This window comes from Lagenorhynchus albirostris, chromosome 3, assembly GCF_949774975.1.
Source record: "Lagenorhynchus albirostris chromosome 3, mLagAlb1.1, whole genome shotgun sequence".
Classification (NCBI taxonomy): domain Eukaryota; kingdom Metazoa; phylum Chordata; class Mammalia; order Artiodactyla; family Delphinidae; genus Lagenorhynchus; species Lagenorhynchus albirostris.
In genome coordinates this window covers 152,362,051-152,385,469 of record NC_083097.1, presented here as the reverse complement: position 1 = coordinate 152,385,469, position 23,419 = coordinate 152,362,051, and the positions used below count along the sequence as shown (strand labels likewise).

General features: G+C 38.4%; 1 protein-coding gene across 5 annotated transcripts in view; it reads right to left on the bottom strand.

The window, feature by feature from the left end:
* NSD1 (nuclear receptor binding SET domain protein 1) overlaps positions 1–23,419 on the bottom strand; it is a 135,760-nt gene that overhangs the window by 6,511 nt on the left and 105,830 nt on the right. For 4 of the 5 annotated variants that reach the window (XM_060144282.1, XM_060144284.1, XM_060144283.1 and 1 more), the window contains 8 exons: positions 19,687–19,843; positions 18,142–18,347; positions 15,095–15,207; positions 10,419–10,688; positions 8,685–8,801; positions 7,233–7,374; positions 2,775–2,881; positions 1,008–1,212 (listed from right to left, as the gene is read on the bottom strand). In XM_060144282.1, the coding sequence (XP_060000265.1) occupies positions 1,008–1,212; positions 2,775–2,881; positions 7,233–7,374; positions 8,685–8,801; positions 10,419–10,688; positions 15,095–15,207; positions 18,142–18,347; positions 19,687–19,843 (1,317 nt within the window). Of the gene's footprint in view, positions 1–1,007; positions 1,213–2,774; positions 2,882–3,344; positions 6,512–7,232; positions 7,375–8,684; positions 8,802–10,418; positions 10,689–15,094; positions 15,208–18,141; positions 18,348–19,686; positions 19,844–23,419 lie in introns of those variants that run through there. The other variant, XM_060144286.1, reaches the window with a different exon arrangement.

Genomic DNA, 23,419 nt, shown 5'->3' with positions numbered 1-23,419 from the left:
GAGAGCTCATGCCACTTGCCCACCTCCCCTCCTCCAGGATCTCAGCTTTACTTTCTGCAAAATGCATAAAAATAACAGCCAACTATCAAGTAGCAACTGAGCATCAGTTAAAACCCAAGCAGGAGTAAAAAACAACAAAAAGAACCCAAGCAGGAGTAAACCCTGATTTCTACAACTATTTCCAACAAGGAGAAAAGCAACAACAATAAAACAAAACCCAAAGCTCCCCTTAGATGGAATGTGAAGATATTACTTTCATATTTTTACAAACTCCATTTGTCCTGTACAACCTTTAAATAATCAACCCTATGGGGAAAATCTCAGCCAATTAAACTACTTATTTGGTTATTACTAGGAACAGGGAGCAGATACACAAAGGTGAAAAATGGAAGCAGATTTACCTTTGCTCAATGTTAAGTCTGGAAACTAGCACAAACTTTACCTGTGTTGTCCACACAGAATCAGCAGGAAAGACCCAAAGCCAACCCAAGCTGCTCTCTTTTACCCTCATTTCATGATACCCGAATCTCTGCCATGGACAGTGTTCCATCCCAGCTCCTTCCAAGTAAACTATGCTAGAGCTCACTCCTGGCTCATTGGCAAGATCAGTTCTATCACAACCTGTGCCAGCTACGGCCCTGAGTAATTGCTTCTGAAACAATTCCCCATTTCCATTTCCTGGCACTGAGGTCAGTGTTATGGCCTTGCCCCTACACTACCTTAGTTTCTATTATTTCATTACCCTGGCAACCACATATTGAAGGAAACCTAATTTGGGGACAAACTCCTGTCACTCCCACCCCTCTCTACGGGTTGCTGGGAGGATAAAATAACATAAAATGCTTGACAGAGCGAGTGAGTTTCTGTTCCCTTCTCTATAACCTAGGATTCTAAGCCTTTGTTGTCATTTATTTTGACACCTCTCAACACTATGCATGGGAAGACCAAAGGGCTCTGAGAATTCTGGCAGAGAACAAGGAGAACTCTAAATGGATTTTGGCACCAACCTGCTGGTCGCTTGGTTAGATTGAGACAGTCTGCATGGTAAACTTTGGGGCAGCCTGGCTTCTTACAGGAGACGAGCTGGCCAGCATCCCCACAGCTGAAACACTCATCCTCTCGCTCCTTTGTGATTTCACCCTGGGTCCTGCGCTTCCCCTGTTGCTTCTTCTTGAATTTCTTTGACTTTTCCTCTGTGGCAATGGGTTGATTCTAGAGGTCAAATATTGTCGACACATTAGTTGTATGATCTTGACCAGGTTAACTATCCTCTCTGAGCTTCAGACTCTCCTCTGGGAAGACACAGTCCTCATAGACTACTGTGAAGTTAAGAGAAAATGCAGGAAAAGCACTGGGCATATCATAGGTACCCAATGAATGGTAGCATGAATTTTATCTGGTATCAACTACTCCTACCACTTGAGCGAATTAAGAGAGAAATGTGCTGCTTTCTGTTGATACATAAGACTGGTATTAAAGATCATCCTTTAACAGTAAGTTTTATTTTTATTCTTATGTTTGTCTAATTTCAAAAACTAAGGAAGACTTCTCTGGGTGTATGTGTCACACACATTTCTTAACTTATTCAACAAACCTTCACTGAGCACTTAGTATGAGCCATGTGCTAGGAAGACACAGAAAACTAATTTGTGGCCCTTGCTCTTGACAAGCTATGCATCTTTACCTAAGTCAGTTTAGGTTCATGTCCACCACTCCCCAAGATAGATCCTGGTGCAGCCCACAGGTCTACTCTGTGCTCCCTGCAGACCACACTTGGTCATCAAAATGCATGGTTTTCATCGCATTATTTATCTCAGCCTAGGAACATCCAGGACCAATCCAATTTATTGCCAGCCCACAGTGATCTCCTCCCATTTCTAAACTTCTGCTCCCGAATTTCCCTTTCACTGATTCATGTGTGAAATGCTACACAGACCCTAAAGATATAGAAACTGACATCCCTAGTGCACCTAACACCATTAAACTCTGTTACTATTTTAATTTATAGGGACTAAGTCAACCGCACATCTTAAGGAACAAGACCATTTAACCAACTAACTAAACAAAATACAAAATCCAATATAAATTTTCTTATTTAATAAATAAAAGAATAATCACTGGGTGTTCTTCATTTATTATAGCTCAAAATGATTACCCTCTTTAGCTAGTGGTTTCCATACTAATTTGCATTTTTCAGTTCTTAATGTTGACTTCACAATCAAACAAGCATAATGGGAAATACCCAATTGGAGTCACGGTGTAGTCTACTTTGCATCAAAATTAAATTTCAATTTTCAGCATGCTGTTACTTACGATAGAGAAATCTGGAAGCATCCAGATGTTCATCTATTATGGTTCATCCATTATATAAAAATTTAAACAGTCACTAAAAATGATGGTTATGAAAATTATGTAACAGCAAGGAAAAATGTATAATATTTAAGAATTATAAACAATTCTTAACAGTTATAGAATTATAATTCAGTTAAAGTACACATAAAAAACCAGGAAGTAAGATACAACAAAGTTTATACTGGTACATGGTTAAGATTAACGGTCCTTAAAAAAAAAAAAAGTCCTATGTTTATCTACAGTCTTATAGTACATTTAGAATCTTAAATTCAATATCAGATTCTTTGATATCTTTAAAAAGGCAAAAAGAGACACAGAGACTGAGAATCTTTCTTAGGAAATGTAAGATCAACTAAGACCAATAAAAGACATGGGAAGTAATCTACAGGTTCCTATTTTACAGCTTTATGTTTAAAAGGTACCTTTGGCCTTACACCCAAAAAGCCACTGCAGTTCGGAGCTCCACATTTGCAAACAGTCTTTCCATTCCCAAGACATTCTAGGTTGTAGTTGAAGGTAAGTTCAGTGCCTGCATAAAAGACCATGAAAATATTAATATCTATGGCTTTAATTACATTATTTCTCTATTAATCACAAAAGGCAGACTTCCAAGAGAACAGATGAATTTTTAAAAGAGGATTAAAAGGATTAACTCTAATCACACTGTATTATTAACATACTAATAAATCCTAATCATATAACATTATTAATGAGCTAATATAACTTAATAACAGAAAAACTTACATGACTTAACAAGTAATTTTTTTTTAAGATTTTTTTGATGTGGACCATTTTTAAAGTCTTTATTGAATTTGTTACAATATTGCTTCCGTTTTACCTTTTGGTTTCCTGGCTGCGAGGCATGTGGGATCTTAGCTCCCCGACCAGGGATCAAACATGCACCCCCTGCACTGGAAGGCGAAGTCTTAACCACTGGACCTCCAGGGAAGTCCCAACAAGTAATATTTAAAATAACTTTTACTATAGATGTGTTAATCCCAAATTGTTTTTTATTTTTTTCTAACCATTCAGATTCAAAATATATTATTTCATTACCAAAAACAGACAAACAGCAATTTATTGTGCACTGATGTGCCAGGCACTGGGAAAGCAAGTATGAAGGAAACCTGTCATCTGTGCCAAGGTGAGTACATCTTACCAGGCAGCACTTAAGGGAGAGAGACATGTCAATACAGAATAATACCAGAGAACTCTAGACCACAAGACCTAAGCCCTGGCTATACATCCCAGTTACACCACAATCTAGCTGGCTGATTTGAGCCGAAGAGTCCATTTATTAAATGCAGATAACAATCTCACAAGCTTACTGAGAATGACATAATGTACATAGCAGAAATTTGTAAACTTTAATAGGAGATGTACAAATTTAAGGTAAAAAAGTCCCCTTTCTGTCACAAGTGCATTTCATCAAAACTGAGAGCAAATAAATCACACATTCAAACTCAAAGCATGTTAGGGAAAGCCTAACAAATAGAAGAATTTTATACAGACATACAAAGAGGTTATCTCTGGGTGGGGGTCATGGCTTACCGTTCATGTACAAAGTGATAATTGTTCAGTCAAAATTGTCAAAACTTAGGAAGATTTCCCTTTGCAGAATGACAAATCTTCTATCAGTGAGACTAATTAATATATACAGTTTTTCATCTAATATTGGAAACAATTATTTTTTAATTTGGTTGAGCAAATTATAAAGCAGCTGGCTTATATTTAGGAGTTCATATGGTACAAATGCTAGAATCATTTGTGGCCTGGTAAGAGGCTCACATTGTGAGGAGCCTGTAGGAACCAAGACTGACCAAGGTAACAGCAGGGTCACATCTCCCCTCCCCACTGTGAACTTATTGTACTGAATGATGGGTAATTCTATTCACACTAATCTTATTTAAAAATTTATGAGCATATAGCTGAATTTTCATATATTTAATGTGCTTACAGTGCAACTCAACCACAAGATAGCAAGATACTTGGCATAACTTGCTGCTCACTCAGCATCCACTGTGTAAACAAAACCACACAAGGAGATAAATCAGAAGGTATCATCAGTGTGCATACAGGAAAGCCATTCTAGAAAACAGTCCAAAATACAATAATCTGCAATCTGGGGGATGGCAAATGGCACTGGAGAAGAGAGAAACAAGGAGTGAGTATGACACATTGAAGACAGAAAGTAACAGGTATGTGAAGAGCCCATGAGGTTGGATGTGTAAGGAGGAGAGCAAGCTTAAAGTTCTGATTCCATTCGCAAGGCTGAAGCTCCTATGGGCACTCTGCATGGCAATGAGCACATTCTGTCTCAATTCCCCCACCCACCCTTGCAGACTGGGAGGACAAAAATAAGGTCTGTCAATTTCCACACCATTCTACCTGAGCTGAATGAATATGGCAGAAGAGAAATTTGTGGCTAGACATGGTAGAAGAGGCCATCCCCATGGACACAGACTAAAGTTCAAAGTAGAAGTGTGGTACTAAAAGCAGTCAGGACAGAGATAAGAACTGAAGTCACATGGCTAACATTTAAGTAATTAATACAGAGGAACACTGCCCCTCCCTCCCCCAGTGTGGTTACAGAGAAAAATGGAGAAAAGAATGAGAGATATATCAGATCCAAGAATCCAAGTAACATAGATAATGCTACCAAATACTTTACAGTACTTTTGTAAGGATTAAATGAGACAATATGCTTGGAACAGTGTCTGGCATTGGATAAATGGTAGCTCTTACACACTCACTTGATAATTCCTGTTACAAAGCAGAAATCTACCCAATTTACTCTGAAGCCATCCATTCCAAAAATTTGATACAACTTACTGATTTTAAAAATCACTATCATTTAGTCCAATAGAGCACAGTGCACAGTGATGCTCAAGCATTGTTACTTTCATCATTAAATACTTTTATGTGAAGCAATGCAAAACAGTGGCTCAATTTTTAAAATATGAAAACTGTCAGAGCCTTTAAAATTCTAAAGAGCCTAAAAGACTCCTGGGCAGCAGTATATTTAAATTATAGAGAAATAGATATATCGGGGGGGGGTGGGGCGGGGGGTGTTGGGTGTTATCCACAGATTGAAAAAAAGAAAAGGCAACAGACAAAAAGCTGACAAAATTGCTCTTTAATTACTTTATCTTGATTAGTGTTTGCTGAGGTAAACAACACTGACTGGGCAAAGCAGAATGCTCATATGGGATTTCTGCTTTGAAAGTCATTGGACTACGCTACTGTCAATTACAAACTACCCAGGCCAGTCTGATCTCATTTTGAGTTAGGAGAGTGATCCTGAAAATGCTTTGCTAGTATTCCTGCAAAACTTATTTTGAAAAATTATATACATCCTTATACATTCAAACTTATACAAGTCTAAATATTTTAAAAAATCATGCAATTTAGAGGGTGTCATATGTATATGTATATACGATATGCTTACAACTTTTTCATCAAAACCTTGACACTAAATTTTAAGCTCCTTTAATTGATGGAAAATATCCATCATATAACTTTACTTTCAAACCTCTTAGCCCTATCAGGTTTACTTTCAATTCAAATAAACATCTTAATATTGTGCTGATTACAACTACCTCACTTCTACACTCTGAATTCTCAGAGACGTAATAGGCATCTAGGCAGGCCACAACATAGCTGTGCATTCTCCAAATGTCCAGTTCTTTGAGACCCAAGAGGTGAGGGTTTTTGTTTTTCTTAGCCTTGGGCTCATAAACCATAAAATTCAGATGGGTAAGAGGTGGATATTTGGTTTATAAAGTGGATGAAGGGCAACTGTAAAAGGAGACCTGGACTGCTGACACTTTCTAAGGCAGACCAATTTTTTTTAAAAATAAATTTATTTATTTCTGGCTGCGTGGGGTCTTCATTGCTGCGCACGGGCTTCCTCTAGTTGCGGCGAGCGGGGGCTACTCTTCGTTGCAGTGCACGGGCTTCTCATTGCGGTGGCTTCTCTTGTTGCAGAGCACAGGCTGTAGGCGCGTGGGCTTCAGTAGTTGTGGCACGCGGGTTCAGTAGTTGTGACACACGGGCTTAGTTGCTCCGCGGCATGTGGGATCTTCCCGGACCAGGGATCGAACCCGTGTTCCCTGCATTGGCAGGCGAATTCTTAACCACTGTGCCACCAGGGAAAGTCCTAAGGCAGACCAATTTTTAAGGAGTTCATATAAAGGCTATGGAAAAGGTCTGGAAATTTATTCCTTTAAAACCATCCAGGAAATTCCCTGGTGGTCCAGTGGTTAGGACTTGGTGCTTTCACTGTGGTGGCCCCTGGTTCAATCCCTGGTCGGGGAACTAAGATCCCACAAGCCGTGTGGCACGGCCAGAAAAAAACAAACAAACAAAAAAAACCCAAACATCCATGCCCAAACCTTGAAGACATCATGCTAAGTAAAAATGAGCTAGCCACAACAAAACAAATATTGTATGACTGCACTTACATGAGATTCCCAGAGTAGCTAAAAAAATCACAGAGACAGAAGATAAAATGGTGGTTGCCCGGGGCTCGGGGAGGGGGGAAATGAGGGAGTTATTGGTTAATGGGTATCTTCAGTTGGAGAAGATAAAAAGTTCTGGAGATAGATGGTGGTGATGGTTGCACAACAATGTGAATGGACTTAATGCCACTGAACCGTACACTTAAAAATGGCTGAAATGGTAAATTTTATGTAACGTGTATTTTACCATACCACCACCAACAAAAAAAATACCTGGTACATGCTAAGTACCACCTGGAAAGTCTTTTATGTATCCTTGGGAATTTGCAACCTCATTTTGGATTATAGAACATATGGGATTTTTAGATAATAAAAACTGAAATCCCATTCCTAGCTCCAGAATCCTTAAATAATTCTTACCTGCTTTAATGTCACTCAAGGCAAAAAGGCCAACACGGGTATCTCCATTCACAGACCACTTCTGTGTTTCACAGTTGGGCTGGCAGCAATGATTCATGAATCGAGCATAGTTTCCTTTGGGACCAGCATCAATAATACGATCCTAGAATTCCAAGAGATGCTGTTCAGCAGACCTCTACTATTATTGATTAAAATTAGAGTGATAATAAATAAGCTGGAGTTTCTATTTGTAAAGTTTGATTCTTCCAGAGGGGTGGTCTCAGAGTGTAGTCCCTTGACCAGCACTAGTATCACCACCTCGGAATCCGTTAGAAATGCAAATTCTTGGGTTGCACTCCAGATATACTAAAGCAGAAACTCTGAGGCCCAGCAATCTGTGTTAAGCCCACTAGGTGATTATGATATATGCTAAAGTTTGAGGACCACCATCCTAGAAATAGTAGCTTGTTCCATTCTCTAAATTAGGTAGTCCTGAACCCTGGCTACACATCAGAAATCACCTAATATTTTAATAATGACATCAAGACCCCATCCCGAATGAAGATCAAGAGTATCTTGAGGTGAGAATCTCACAATCCATAAAAGTACAACTCGGTAAATACAAAGTTTCACACCAAGAAAGGTCTATTATAAAAGTTAAAGGAGGGTGGGGGAGAGGAACCTAGCAGAACATAATACTCAGGTACAAAGAGGAATCTCAGTATACACAGAAACGAAACACATTAGGATGCTGGAATTAGAAATAAATCCCATAAACAACAAGGTCCTACTGTATAGCACAGGGAACTATATTCAATATCTGGTGATAAATCATAATGCAAAAGAATATGAAAAAGAATATATATATGTATAACTGAATCACTTTGCTATACAGCAGAAATTAATACATTGTAAACGAAATATACTTCTATAAAATATTAAAAAATAAATTTAAAATAAATAAATAAAACATGTTGGAAACACACACATACAAAAAAAGAAATCCCAAATATAATTCTAGACACCAGTGAAATGTAACTCATCAGAAATTCCAATAATTGGAGAGCTGACTTGGGTTTGTAAGCTGAGTTCTATAGTCAATATATATGACCTTCTCAATGCACTAATTAAATACGAACAAATCAGTGTCTCAATCTGTAAAATAAAAAGTAAAAGAATTATTATTTTTCTGGCTTCAAGTTTTAATCTTATAGGAAAAACACTAAAAGACATAATCACTTACATTGGACACTGAAAAATAATGCTAAAAGCAGCTGTATTGCCTTTTGCCATGGATGTACAGCTAGAAATGAGCAACCTTACCTAACTCCAGGACCCTGATCAAGCAATCCCTATGAATATGGGGGAAAGACACTGTTTTGGACAGTGTATGACATGCCTATGAACACTAGAGCTGGGACAACACTAATTCACAATCTTATAACAGTGGAAATAACACTTTTCATTACTTACTTTGTCTAAAGTGAGCATATAGAAATTAGTGATATCGTGTTCTTGGGCATAACGGATTCGAGCTCTGCACTCTTCTTCATCTATTAGCTCACCCACATATTCATTGACAAATTCACCCTGGAACAAGAAATAGCTCTTGACTTAAGTGACAAAAAGCATAACTGTGTTCACAGGTATACCTTATTTTAAAAAATTAATGAAAACAACAGATTCTCCAAAGCAATTCATGCACATTTAACTAGTCACTTTAACAAAGGTTTATTCAAGAAACCACATAATATAAATATGATACTTCAACTATTTGAAAATATGAACCATCTCCCCACTCCTACCACAGCCAACAGCAGAAAACTTGGGATACACCTTAAGATCAACCAAAATAAAAGTAAGTAAACTAAAGCTCCACTATAATGGTGATATGGATAGTTGATCCCTTTACCTGTCCAAGAACCTAAAAGTCAATTTCGCTAAACTATCCTCTTTTTCCTTGGAGCATGCCCTGCCTACTGCCCTTCCACCACATTTCACATCACTGTCCTCCTGACTCACTATACAATAGTCATACTGGCTTTCTCTCATGCTGTCCCCTCTACCTGAAATGCTTGAACACTCAACCAGCCTAAGCCAACAATTACTTATGTTTCAAGCCTCAATTTAAAACATTCTCAGGGACTTCCCTGGTGGTGCAGTGGTTAAGACTCCACACTCCCAATGCAGGGGGCCCGGGTTCGATCCCTGGTCAGGGAACTAGATCACATGCATGCCGCAACTAAGAGTTCACATGCCACAACTAAGAAGCCCATGTGACACAACTAAGGAGCCCTTGAGCTGCAACTAAGGAGCCTGCCTGCTGCAACTAAGCGCAACAACAACAACAACAAAAAAAAAAAATTAAAATTCTCAGAGACAAGCTAGTTTCAGGCCCTTTGCCACATGCCTCCAGAACCCTTTGTGTTTCCACATTGGGTGATTACTTGTTCAATGTCTCTCCGCATCTAGAATGTAAACTGTATGAAAGCATGGACCATGTCTCTCTTACTGAGCACTGCATCACACAGCAACATGCCCGACACACAGACAATATATAATGGTTACTTAGCAAATGACTAAAATAGACCACCCCATATTCACTTCCTTTTCTAGAAACAAACTTCAATAAAATTCTTCAGAAGGTATAACCAGAGTAAGGTTTATTCTATTAAAATGTCAAATATAATTTATTCTACTCAAAGACTGTACAATACCATCTATTTATTAGAAACCTGCAAGTCCTTCCAAGTTTCAAGTTGAGGATGTTACTGCATTTTCATTAGAGAAGACCTAATCCTCTTCTCCTGCATGTTCCATGAACCCAAACCTATTTTTCTCTCAGTAAAAATAGATTTTATTTTATTAGTTGGTGATTAACACCACTGTATCATGCTCTCACTATCCTAACTACAGGTTCCAGGATTTCCGCAAACGAGCAAACAAGTATCTCTATGAATTTCCCTCATTTTTATCATTCTCATACATAGTGAACATGATCAATACTTGAACTTTAGAAATAAAGGAGACCATCTATTTTCAAGCCTCTAATTTCTGGAAGGATTGGCAAGATATAAAAATAAGGTTAATCCTCACACAATATTATTTTCCTCCATGATCAATTTTCTCATATTCATCAAGAACAATTACTCATATTAAGCAACTGCAAAGAAAAAAAATCTGAAAATTAAGAATAGGTTTCTTCACCTTTTTGATATCTGTTTTTGTCCGGAGACCCCAGCCCCTCTGTAATGTGCGAAAAATTTCAACCTCTGGATACTGGCGCTTAGTAAAGCACTGGTTTTGGCAGCGCCCTCCAGCAGGACATACTGTGGGGTGACACTCATAGAGCAGCATGCGGTTGATGCACTCGGAGTCTATCCCACAGGGGTTCTCATCAGTAGCTTTACAGTTGCAACGGGGAATTTCAGACAAGTCTGCAGTGAAGATCTGTACCCTGCCAATAGGACGGTTCACCTGGAGTAGAAACACATACTATAGTATAGCAGGCAAGTCAACACAAGACAATTTAGGACCTATGAAAGGCAGATTTCTTTCCTTTAAAGTCACATGCCACATTTTACATGATTTTGAATTATCAAGATTTAGCAGAATTATTCACAATAACTTAAATGTGGCAACAACACAAGTGTCCACCGACGAATGAATAAGCAAAATGTGGTAAAAATAATATAATCTCATTCAGCCTAAAAAGGAAGGAAATTTTGACACACGATATACAACATGGATGAACCCGGAGGATATTATGTTAAATGAAATAAGCCAGTCAAAACAGACAAATACTGATTCTACTTAGATACAAAGAGACAGAAAGTAGAATAATAGTTGCCAGGGGCTGAGAGGAGGGGAAAATGGGAAGCTACTGTTTACTGGGGTATAGATTTCAGTTTTACAAAATGTAGAGTTCTAGAGATGGATGGTGGCAACGGTTGCAAAACGTTACAAATGCATTTAATACCACTGAACTGTATACTTAAATATGGTTAAGATCAAAAATTTTATGTTATCTGTATTTTACCACAATTAAAAAACTGGAGGAGGGCTTCCCTGGTGGCGCAGTGGTTGAAAGTTCGCCTGCTGATGCAGGGGACACGGGTTCGTGCCCTGGTCTGGGAAGATCCCACATGCCGTGGAGCAGCTAGGCCCGTGAGCCAGGGCCGCTGAGCCTGTGTGTCCGGGGCCTGTGCTCCGCAACAGGAGAGGCCACAACAGTGAGAGGCCCACGTAGAGCAAAAAAACAAAAACCAAAAAAAAAAAACCTGGAGGAAATAAAGATTTAGGCAATTTGACATAAAAATAAAGCCTCACTTGATACGCAAAATGTAAATACCACAAATTTTAAAAATTCATCTCTTAAAAAATATCATAATTTCAAGGCTGGTAAGCCAAGTAAATTGTAAAATGAGTTTCTGCTATTGCCACATGGTGGCGCCACTTTAGCTGCTACATTAAAAAAAAAAATCACCATTCTCAACTGATATTTAACATGAAAAGGTCTCTGAGCAATCAGAGTCCTGTTTGTGAAGATGTATTTTAATATTGACTATCATAACTTGAAATCTTTTTAATAGACTATAGCAATGTCACCCAGGCATTCATTTTTAGTGGTGCTAGTACTGAAAACCACCGTGAAAATCCAGTGTGGTAAAACATAGAGGCCAAACAATTTCTGTGATTCTGAAGCCATTAGAATTTTCACAAATACTAACAACAATGTGGAGAAAAAAAAAAAGGATGTTCCACAACAGAGATGGATTTGTGCACTATGAGAATGGTCTCCCCTAATTGGGGAGAGAGGGAGAGGGGGAGAGAGAGAGGGAGAGAGAAGGAGGGAGGGAGGGGGGGGGAGAGGGGGGGAGAGAGGGGGGAGAGGGGGGGAGAGAGGGGGGAGAGAGGGGGGAGAGAGGGGGAGAGAGAGAGAGAGAGAGAGAGGGAGGGAGGGAGGGAGGGAGGGAGTATGTGGGGGGCACTGGGGAGTGGGAGTTTGGGGTTAGCAGATGCAAACTATTATGTATAGAGTGGATAATAACAAGGTCCTACTGTATAGCACAGGGAACTGTATTCAATATCCTGAGATAAAACCATAATTAAAAAGAATATATATATATGTGTATAACTGACTCATTTTGCTATATGGCAGAAATTAACACAACATTGTAAATCAACTATACTTCAATAAAATAAAATAAAAATGAGTCTCCCCTACTTGATATTATTTCAGTGGGAACAGTCAAACCACGAGTCTTCAAAAACCCATCCTATACATAAAATTTGACTCCTCAGGAACTGCATGATTTTGACAAGTCACTTTTACTTGCAAGACTGTTGTGGGGAATAATCTGTTTGTAGAAGTATACTGCCCTCAAACGTTCTCCAGAACAACTTAAAATGACGTTAAGTCTCACTGCCAGATCTCTTCCCAGCTTCTTTAAAATACTGATAAACAGTATTAACTTGTTAATGGAGGAACACCCTCACCATATGCAACTGGAAGTCACAAACCTACTGAGTAAGGCAAATTCTAAGGCATAAACAAGGGCTGAGCTCAATCACCTGAGACTACAGGTCCTACATAAGGCATCTGAATATTCACCTCTGATTCAAGGTGAATACCTTTACCTGACTGACACACTGCCATCCAAAAAAAGTTTCATCCTACTCCTTTTCTCTCTATAAAGGTATGTTTCAATCATTCCTCCTTGACATATGATCTAACCTGTTATTAATCCCAAATAAGTTTCTTGCCTAACACAACATAAAGCAAAAACAAAACCCCACACATGGTTAAGAACAACACAGATACGTAATTGTAGTATTTACACTTGCTCTAGATCAGGGATTGACAAACTTTTTCTGTAAAGGGCCAGACAGTAAATATTTTATCTTTTGCAAGCCATAGATCTCTGGTGCATGTTGCTCAACTCTGCCACTATAGCTCGAAAGCAGCAATAGACAATATGTAAATGAATAAGCATACCTGTGTGTCAATAAAGCTTTAATTATGGACACTAATATTTGAATTTTATAAAATCTTCATGTGTCAGGAAATAGTCTGTAAAAAACAAATTTTCCCAACCATGCATAGTAGGCCAGATTTGGCCCATGGACCATAGTTTGCCAACCCCTATTCTAAATCTTTTTCCTGGAAATACGTTTTTGTTTTAAAGGTGGAGGAAAGAAGTTGGTGTCTAAATTCTGTGATTAGATCATGTATGGGACGTTAGTTGGTTTCTCAATATACAGGTTCAATACAGTTGACGGGCTACTCTGAAGGGCCTAACTTCTGCTATATGTGACATCTACGACTGTGGAAACAAATTACTTTCCCTTTTTCTGAGGATGAACTACACCTCAGTGTTATGTCTCCATGCACAGTAACTCCATTTAACTCTCAGTTCTACCATCAGGGTCCATTTAGACCCAATTTTAGGTTTTGTTTTGTTTTGGTTTTTTCCCAACAGTTTTAACTATTCGTAAGGATTGATATTTTATATTTTATGACACTTTCTCAGAGGTCTTTCAAAAAATCAAGAAGAAACTTTACTTATTAAAAAAACTCATTCTATATTGCAACTACTAGGCAGGTCCATTAGACTTTTATAAATCTAATCTTTATTATGGAGTTTTAGTGTTCTTACTTTTCCTATATCTCATAATTCTTTACTAATTCATCATCACTCTTTGTTACTCATCAATGATTGCCAACTATGCTAAAAAAGACAAAAATAATAAGTGGAATGACAGAATCATAAAAACATGATGCAACAGTGAAACAGTCACAGTTTAGTTTCTGCACTGCATTACCCAAAGTACTACATCTTCTCTCCAGAAAGTATAAAAGACTGGAGATAACATCTTTCAGTCTACTTTTAGTAGGGTTGCTAGATTTAGCAAGTAAAAATCCAGGATACCCAACTGAATTTGAATTTCAGATAAAAAACAAATTGATTTTTAGTTTAAGTACGTCCCATGGAATACTTGGGACATACTTAACACACTAGACTCTAAAAATTGATCTCTAAGTGAAAATCTCAGACTTCAGAAACTCGAAAAAAAAAATCAATGAGTACACAAATAATGCTTCTCTAATGACAAAAAATATATATATATATGGTCTTCCCATCCAGGAATGACATCGTCACAAATATCTTGCAACAAGAACTTGGGCAATCTCATTTTGTTAATAGAGCTTATAGTATTCTTTCATGTGGTCTGATATTTGAGCACCAAAACTAACTTGATTAAAAGGTTTTTAAAAACGAGGTTTCAGTAAATACTTACTAAAATTCCTAATAAGTTTTTTCCTCACTATTCCTTTATTTTTACTTCTGTAAAGTATTTATAAAAATGACTTAACAATATAAAGGGTCTACTGGACCCAGATGAGAAATGATGATGACTGTTTTACCAGGTACACTAGCATCAGGTACACTTAACATGTATTCTTGTGACCTTGGGAATCCTAGTCACACTGGCCACCTAAAATATCTTTACTATTAGCCATTACGAGAAGACTTACCATGTGTATTATTCACACTATCTCAGGGCCATTTATCATTTTTTATCAAGGCTCTTTTTTCCCTTTCAAACCACAAGGTTCGTTGACTGTGAACAGAATCTATTCCAATCCACTTTATGAAAAGACTTTCGAAAGCAACAGGAACAACACTGTATCAACACACAACTAATTTTATAAAGTGCACACAATGTGCTAGAAATGGTGCTCTGGCACTTTTTTCTTATCTTCTTTCAAGCTCATACCTCTACCTAAAAGCAACTGTGCTTGCGCTTCCAGTTCTCCTCATGAACAGAGCGGGAAGCAGGCAAGCTATTACAGGGTCTCTCCTGAGGTCTTTTCTCACCTTTATATGTTTATAAGGCGGTGGCTTCTTGTCATTCTTTCGATCTTCCTGCAGCTGTCTGAGCTCTTTTTGGGCCTTTAACTCCTCAAACCTTGCTGCAGCTTCCTGAAGAGCTAAGAAAACATATAGCACAGTCACTTAATCTCTGGGTAGTGTTACTTATTTCGCTTTTTCCCCCTTTTAAATTGGAGAAAATTCACGTTTTAGACAAAAATCTAAGACATATATATGATTTCTATTTTCTAGTAAGTTACAGTCCCCAGAGTGTTCATATATGGCATTAAAATAAAACATAATCCATCATTAAATGGCACTATACAGACTACCAGTGTCAGAGGAAAACTTAAAACAAAAAACAAAGCTAAATAATTTGAAAAAGCCCCACATATAACATCTCCTAACAACAACTAGACTGCATCTGCTCAGCAAAGTCACTGCCTTTAAGCCTTTTTCCTCAGTTTTGAGTTTTCTGCTTCCACAAATAATGTGCCTCCTAGGTGTCCAGGTAACATGCTGTGTTCCTTTGGAAGAAATTAAAATTAGAAGTTTTCCTTTCCTTCTTCCCTATTGTCTGGAGCACCTATCCTACTCTTCTCCTAAAGCTCATTCTGTAAATATCAGTTATTAGCCTAATACAAAGATAGATCTTTGCAGCTAATCTGCATACAAGTCCTGAACTTTCATATGTTTAAAAGATTGTAGTGTCTGAAAAGTCTGAAAAAAATCTTAATCTCATTCTTCTCCGCTTAAAACAAAATTTTAATTCATTATTCTTGACTCAGGTTAAAAACTCTTTAAAGAATTCCAAATTTTCCCACTTTCCTCTCTGTAGTTTTCCCCAAGCTCTGCCAGTTCTTTAAAGAAAATCTCCCCTCTAATCCACACCCCTTTCTCCATTTCCTTGTCACCATCTAGCAGACTTGATGTTGCCTGGAGTTGTTCCCTCCTTCATTCATCCTATTATTCAGCACGTCCTACCTAGTTTATCTACTTAATGTCTATCTAGTACCCATCATCCTCTCGACTCCATGCGCTATTCTCTGTGACAGTCTCATTATCTCTGCCTGAAATTACTAAAAACAGCCATCTCGCTGACATTCCTGGCTACAACCTCTCACTTTCTACGGTCCTGACATTCTAGTCAGACTGAGATTTCTAAAATCTGCTCTGACCATGTAACTTAGCCACCTTTTCAGTAAAGCAGTCCAGTGTTCCCCCAACCCCGTGCTTAAACCACAGCAAATACTTGGAGGTCACTAACTCATCACGTTCGACTCAATGTGTGCTTTCACATAGGCTGTCCTTTTGTTACAACATTTAAGTTGTTAACTTCCTCACAGTCAGTGTAGGGGTTAAGAGTTTGGATTCTGGAGCCCAACTATACTAGCGTTTGAAACCTTTCTCTATGACTTACTGGCACTGGAACCTTGTGCAACAAATTTAACCTTTTTTTTTTTTTGGCCATGCCACGCAGCTTTCGGGATCTTAGTTTCCTGACTAGGGACTGAACCCGGGCCCTGGCAGTGAAAGCACGGAGTCCTAACCACTGGACCACCAGGGAATTCCCCAAATTTAATTTTTATGTGCCTCAATTTCCTCACCTATGAGATAAAGATAATGGCATCTAACTTATAGGGTTGCTGCAAAGACTTAAAGCAGAAAACACACTTTGAACAGGGCCTGGCAATCAACAACTGGTAACCGTTATTATAGTTCTTCTTCAAAGTATCACTTAAGAAAGAAGCCATCCATGACTTCCAAACCTTGATCCCCAGCACTGTTTTGCTTCCTCTTGGTCTGCTCCCACAGCATACCATGCACACTTCTGCCACAGCACTCTCGAAGAATGGCATTTTGACTACCTGTATCTGTGTCCAATTCCCCCACAAAACTGTGTGTTCCTTGAAGGCAGAGGCCAGCCTAAGGTCAAGGTACAGAAAGAGCAGAATTGCAGAGCTTCAGCAGGCTCAGACTTGCGATATTGCCTACACTCCACTTTCGTCCCCAGCCTTGACGGTGGCCAGCTCTGTGCAAAGATGTTGGTCATTTGGTCCCTGACCATCTGAGACTCTAAGACTCAAGACCCAAACTCCTGTAGTATTAGTACTGATAGTGCCTATCTGCACAGAAAGCACACTGTCAACAGGTAAGTGAGGACCCCTGAAATAACATGAGGGCAACAAAACCTCTGTTGAACTTTTTCCTTATGGACATCATTCTCATTCCCCATCCAGGAAGTTTCACCTGCTTAGAATTTTATGGCACCTCACCAGGAAGTTTCACTTGCTTAAAATCCCCTCTTCACCTCACCATGCAAACAAAATCTTATACTTCAATGTCCAAATATATTCAAATAACAAGAGATACCTGTATTGCCTTTCAAAGAACAGCTAAAGGAAGAAGCTAATTATCATTGATGGGATACCAACTATATGCCCTTCAGGATGATTTTTGTATTATCTCATTGAATTCTCAAAGCAACCCTTACTCGTTATATTGGCAGAGAGAATGCTGTCAACCCCTCCTGGCCTCAAATACCCCCTCTCTCCTTCACTGTTAGGCCAGCTTACAAAAATCTCTTTGATTAGAACATTTATGCGCCTTTACCATCTTACATTGCTCTATAATTTTGGGTGAATTTTATTTCTTCTCAACAAACTAAACAAACAAACACCTCCTTGGAACAAATGTGGCTCTGCTAGATATTCTTGCCCTTGCCTTGCAAACTGTAGTGTTTATTCTACAAAACAGTTTCAAAGTTCTGGTACCTACCTGATGAGACACTGACAAAACAGAATTGGTAAGATAAGGAACTTCCCTTAAGGAAATTCTAGTTAAATAAAGGTTAGGTTCAAAACTAATGAACTACATGGGTCAACTTCTCTGTAAAATCCTGTAGCCACAGCCACATACTGCCCCGGAAGGCAGAACATAGCTGCTAACAGAGCATATATGAATTCTAAAACATACAATTCTAACAGAGAGCAGATACGTGGGCAACAGAGGTCTGTGTTGGCCTGAGAAACAAAAAGGATAGATAAAGTTACCTTTTTTATATGTACCGTCCACTCCTTTGCCCATCTTATCCTTGCTGCTCACATCCCCCTCCATGTAGGGAAAGACTCGGGCCTGGTGAGTCCACAGATAGTCATTAGACCCAAAGAAGAGCACAGGGAACTCGCCCACATCATGTCTCATCTTGTCAATATTGGAAGGTACAGCTCGAGGATGGCAGATCTCAGCTGGCCACCACCTGGGAAAGGTGAAAAGAAGGAAGGAAACCTCTAGAAGGCTGCAAGGAATGAAAAAGAATCCTACTTTTGGGACAGGAATAAGGAAAAGCAATGTCTCTCTAACCCACATTAATGTCCAACCCAGAGCATTCTTACAATCTAACTAGAGAAGAAACAAGCAGTATGTGCCAAAAGGCTGAAGATGCCCACCCTCACGCACATGCTCAAATATACACACACACACTCCCTTAGACCGTTGTTCTACTTCAAGGAATCTATAAAAGGAAATAATTAGAGATATGAACAAAACTTTATGACTATAATGTCCATTGAAGTATTATCTGTAAGAATGAAAACCTGGAAAAATTTTAAATGTTCAACAGTTAAGGGAACGACAGATGCTATACAATGAGATACAAATTGGCCTTTGAGAAGGAAACTACTACAACGACTTTTAGGAAGACAATTTGGCATTAGCTATTAAAGCTGGAAACCCTGACCCTGCTATTCTATCCTGAGAATGGCCTAGAGAAGCTCCCATGCATGTACACCATGAAACATTGATAAAATATTGATAGTCCAAACGTGAATGTGAGAATGGATAAATAACTACACCACACTGTATGACTATATAAAGGAACACTGTAGAACAGTGAAGTACGAATGAGCTAGAGCACTGCACTAACCATAATATATCTCAGGAGTGTAACAGTGAATGAAAAAAGCAAGCTGCAGGAAAATACAGCAACAATTCCTTTATATAAAGATCTAAAACATACAGAACAAAACACACATGTGGTAAACCTATATAACCAGGCAAAGAAATAAACATAAAATGCAGTACAAGGTGCCAGTAAAGTACTATTTTTTTTAACTGGGAGGTACATACACAAGTGTTTCTTTAAAATCAAGCACGTTATAATATTTTTTGTACATTCCATATCCAATAAAAATAATTTTTAAAAAAAAGCAAGAAACAAAACTGGGTACAAAGAACGATAAGGCTAATTAATTATGTTAAAGGTGCATGTATTGGTGTGTCTGCAAGTAAATATGCCAAAATGTTAGCGATGTCTCTTCCTTGTTTGTGAGATTATGGGTTTGTTTTAATTTATAAAGTTCCTACAGAGGATATATATTATTCCTATAATTGCAAAGCATAAAACAAAGTCTTTTTCTTCTATAATGGATATTCCTATAATTGCAAAACATAAAGCAAAGTTTTTTTCTTCTATAATGGAAAATTAATGGGGGAGGGGGTGAACCTTGTTTAATCAGACCATTTTTTAAAAAAAGTTAAGCACAAGAAACAGAGGCTGGTAAAAGAACTAAGTGCCAGTCTCCTTCATGCTTACTTACCTGTATCGTCCAACTTTTACCCAGACAATTTCCCTGTAATGTGGCTTTTTGCCTGCCTTACAGTCATTGCAATACCAGTTTCCTTCAGGGATATCAATGTTCAGGCATTCACGATGAAAAGCAGCAGGGCAAGAATCACAGCACAGAAGGCTGCCTCCTGTGGGAATCAAAAAATCTGGCACTAGCATCACAAGGCTGCATATAACGACCCAGCTGAAACAGCTCTTGCTCAGCTCCTAACCAATTATTTATCTCCCAGCCAAGGGCTTAGTAATTTAATTATTCAGAAAGACTTTTCTGCAAGAGTATTCCTTCTCCAATGTACTTGAACCACACCCCTGGGGGTCTGTCAGATTTTACCCTTATTGGCAAAATTAGGTTAGGGCAATGAGGGCAGAAGTAAACCTCTAAAAGTCATATATGTACACACACACACACCCCACACACACTTCTTCCTCTTCATTAAGAGACAACACACTATAAAGAGAATATCAATGATACACAATGCCAGAGTATAAAGAGCACAAGCTTTAACTGATGTCAGACTGGAGCTCTAAGATCATATGACTTTGGGGAATTCTCTTTCTTTGCTGAGTTTTAATTTCTTCAGTGGTAAGGTATTTTCTACAATGAACAATAAATAATCACACCTGTTTGAGAACTAAATAAGTTAAATAAATTGCCTAGTAGTGTCTGACACGTAAGTAGTCTCCACAAGGCCAGTTTCTTCCCTCTTTTTAAATTACATTTTAATCTTTTTTGTTTGGCACTCTCACAACACCTAAAGGCCCTCTGCAGAATAACATTTATAAATGCATAAACATAATACACAAAAGAACATAGATTATATTAAAATGATCAGAATGTTAGAACGAGAGATTAGAGTTATATATGTTTCCTTGTAATGCACAAATAAGAAGACGTAGCAGTAGTAATGACTGGAAACAAGACTTCAAGATATGTACAACAAAATTCACTGGTGACAAAAATCACAGGTACTAATGTTCTTTGTAGCCTAAACTTCAGTTAGGTATAAGATCTACCCTCTCCATCCAAGTTTTCGGATACCAGATTAATTACATATATTGCAGTGATGATGAATTTCCACTTCTTAAAAGATTTTTACCCAAAGTGCCTCACTTTACATATCTGAATCTGAAATCCTCATGGTTGCAGATAATAAAGAATTTCAGGTAAAGAGGTTTCACATTTAAGGAATACAATAAATGCCTTATTTATCTTATGCCAGAAATGAGCATGCTTCAAACATGCTAGACTCAAGCACGTAATTTCAAGTTTCATCCTGAAGAGACAGTGAGGGATAAAGTCATAAGCAAGGTATATACTCATGTCTATCTTCTTGGTTTCACTGTGCTTCTCTTTCCTCATAAAAACCTATGAAAAACTTAATTTTCTGACACCCCATCCTTAAACGATTTCTACCGTGCCTTTTCTTTTTCTCAATAATCGAGAGCAGGCTCTTAAAACAAGCTTTGCGGTGTTTGTTTTGTTGGGGACAGGGATGTGCTTTTGAGACCCAACTCCTGCTTCAACTAGAGAAGCTCTCCTTTTACCTGTGTTGTACGCTGAAGATTGTACACCTCAGATTCAGAGTGAGGTTTCATTTGGGAAGAAGGTCTGTTGCTACAAGTTCCAAGAACTTGTTTACTCAATACATATAGCCTGTACTCTATGCTTTCAAAGTCATATTTTGCTATTCTTGTGCATTTTGTGGATGAGGTAAACAATCTTTGCATGGGACACAGAGTGACACAGAGTCACATAAGTGACTGCCCCAGTAATGGGATACCTTCTACAACATCCCTCTCTATGCTTAGTTATCTGCTGAGTTCAAAATTTGATTAATAACAATTTGCCAACTACATGGCCTTGGTAGAAAAATCTTCCTTTTACTAAGCTGACATTCATGACAACTAGAAATATGTCATGTACAATAAGGCATTTGAATTAGGCCTTCAAAGAAGGCATGAAAAGAAATCTGGACAGAAGAATAACCAGTGAAGAACGGTCAATGGTGGCAAGCACAACAATTTTGCAGGGAAGGACATAATGGGATGAGCTAAGGGAGAATATGAAGAAAGAAATTGACAGGATTAGTCTGGGTGATGAGTGGGAGGCAGGCAGGAGGGTCTGTCTGGTAGGAGTAAAGGAAACATATAGGAGAAAGACAGGAAGACGAAAAGAGGGAAAACCACATGAACCATCATAAGAAACCAAAAGATGAAAAGGTGATATTTGGTAGAAGACAGTAAGAGAAAATAGAGTTTAAACATATTGTTGAATTCTAGGAAATGATTATTTCCAATTTAGCGATTTACCATACTATTACCATAACACTCTGATAACCACCTTCGGTTTTCTCCTATACATGAACAAACAAAATGTCCCAAGACTCTACTCTTTCCTTGTCTTCTAACAGCAAGATAATCCTAGATAGTGGGATCAACAGTTCTTAGGCTTTTTGGCCTCACGAACACTTTATAGTTTTGAAAAATAAGGAGATTCCCAGAGAGCTTTTGGTTTTTTTTGTTTTGTTTTGCGGTACGCGGGCCTCTCACTGCCGTGGCCTCTCCCGTTGCAGAGCACAGGCTCCGGACGCGCAGGCTCAGCGGCCACGGCTCACGGGCCCAGCCGCTCCGCGGCATGTGGGATCCTCCCGGACCGGGGCACGAACCCTTGTCCCCTGCATCGGCAGGCATACTCTCAATCACTGTGCCACCAGGTAAGCCCCGAGCTTTTGTGTTTATGGGCTAAAAATACTGATTAATTCATTTAAAAGTAACAATAAATCTATTATGTTAACATAAATCACATTTTTATGAATAACTATATTTTCCAAAATGAACATTTTTAATAAGCTCAGTGTTCTACATTTTATTTTTGTTCTTTCTTTTAAATTGAAGTGTAGTTGATTTAGAGTATTTCAGGTATACAGCAAAGTGATTCACTTATACATACACACACACACACACACACATATGTATTCTTTTTCAGATTCTTTTCCATTACAGGTTATTACAAAATACTACATATAGTTCCCTGTGATATACAGTAGGAGCCTGTTGTTTATCTATTTCATATATGTGTACGTGTTAATCCAAAATTCCCAATTTATCCCTTCCCTCCCTTTTCCCTTCGGTAACCATAAGATTGTTTTCTATGTCTGTGAGTCTATTTCTGTTTTGTAAATAGGCTCATTTGTATCATTTTTTTAGACTCTCCATATTAGTGATATCATATGATATTTGTCTTTCTCTGACTGACTGACTTCACTTAGTATGATAATCTATCTCTAGGTCTATCCATGTTGCTGCAAATGGCATTATTCATTCTTTTTTATGGCTGAGTAATATTCCACTGTGTGTGTGTGCGCGTGCACATGTGTGTGTGTGTGTGTATATATATATATATATACACACACACACACCACATCTTCCTTCTCCATTCATCTGTCGATGGACACTTAAGTTGCTCCCATATCTTGGCTATTGTAAATGGTGCTATGAACACTGGGGTGCATGTATCTTTTTGAATTAGAATTTTCATCTTTTTTAGACATGTGCCCAAGAGTGGGATTGCTGGATCATATGGTAACTTTATTTTTAGTTTTTTTTTTTTTTTGCGGTACACAGGCCTCTCACTGCTGTGGCCTCTGCCGTTGTGGAGCACAGGCCCTGGATGCACAGGCTCGGCGGCCATGGCTCACGGGCCC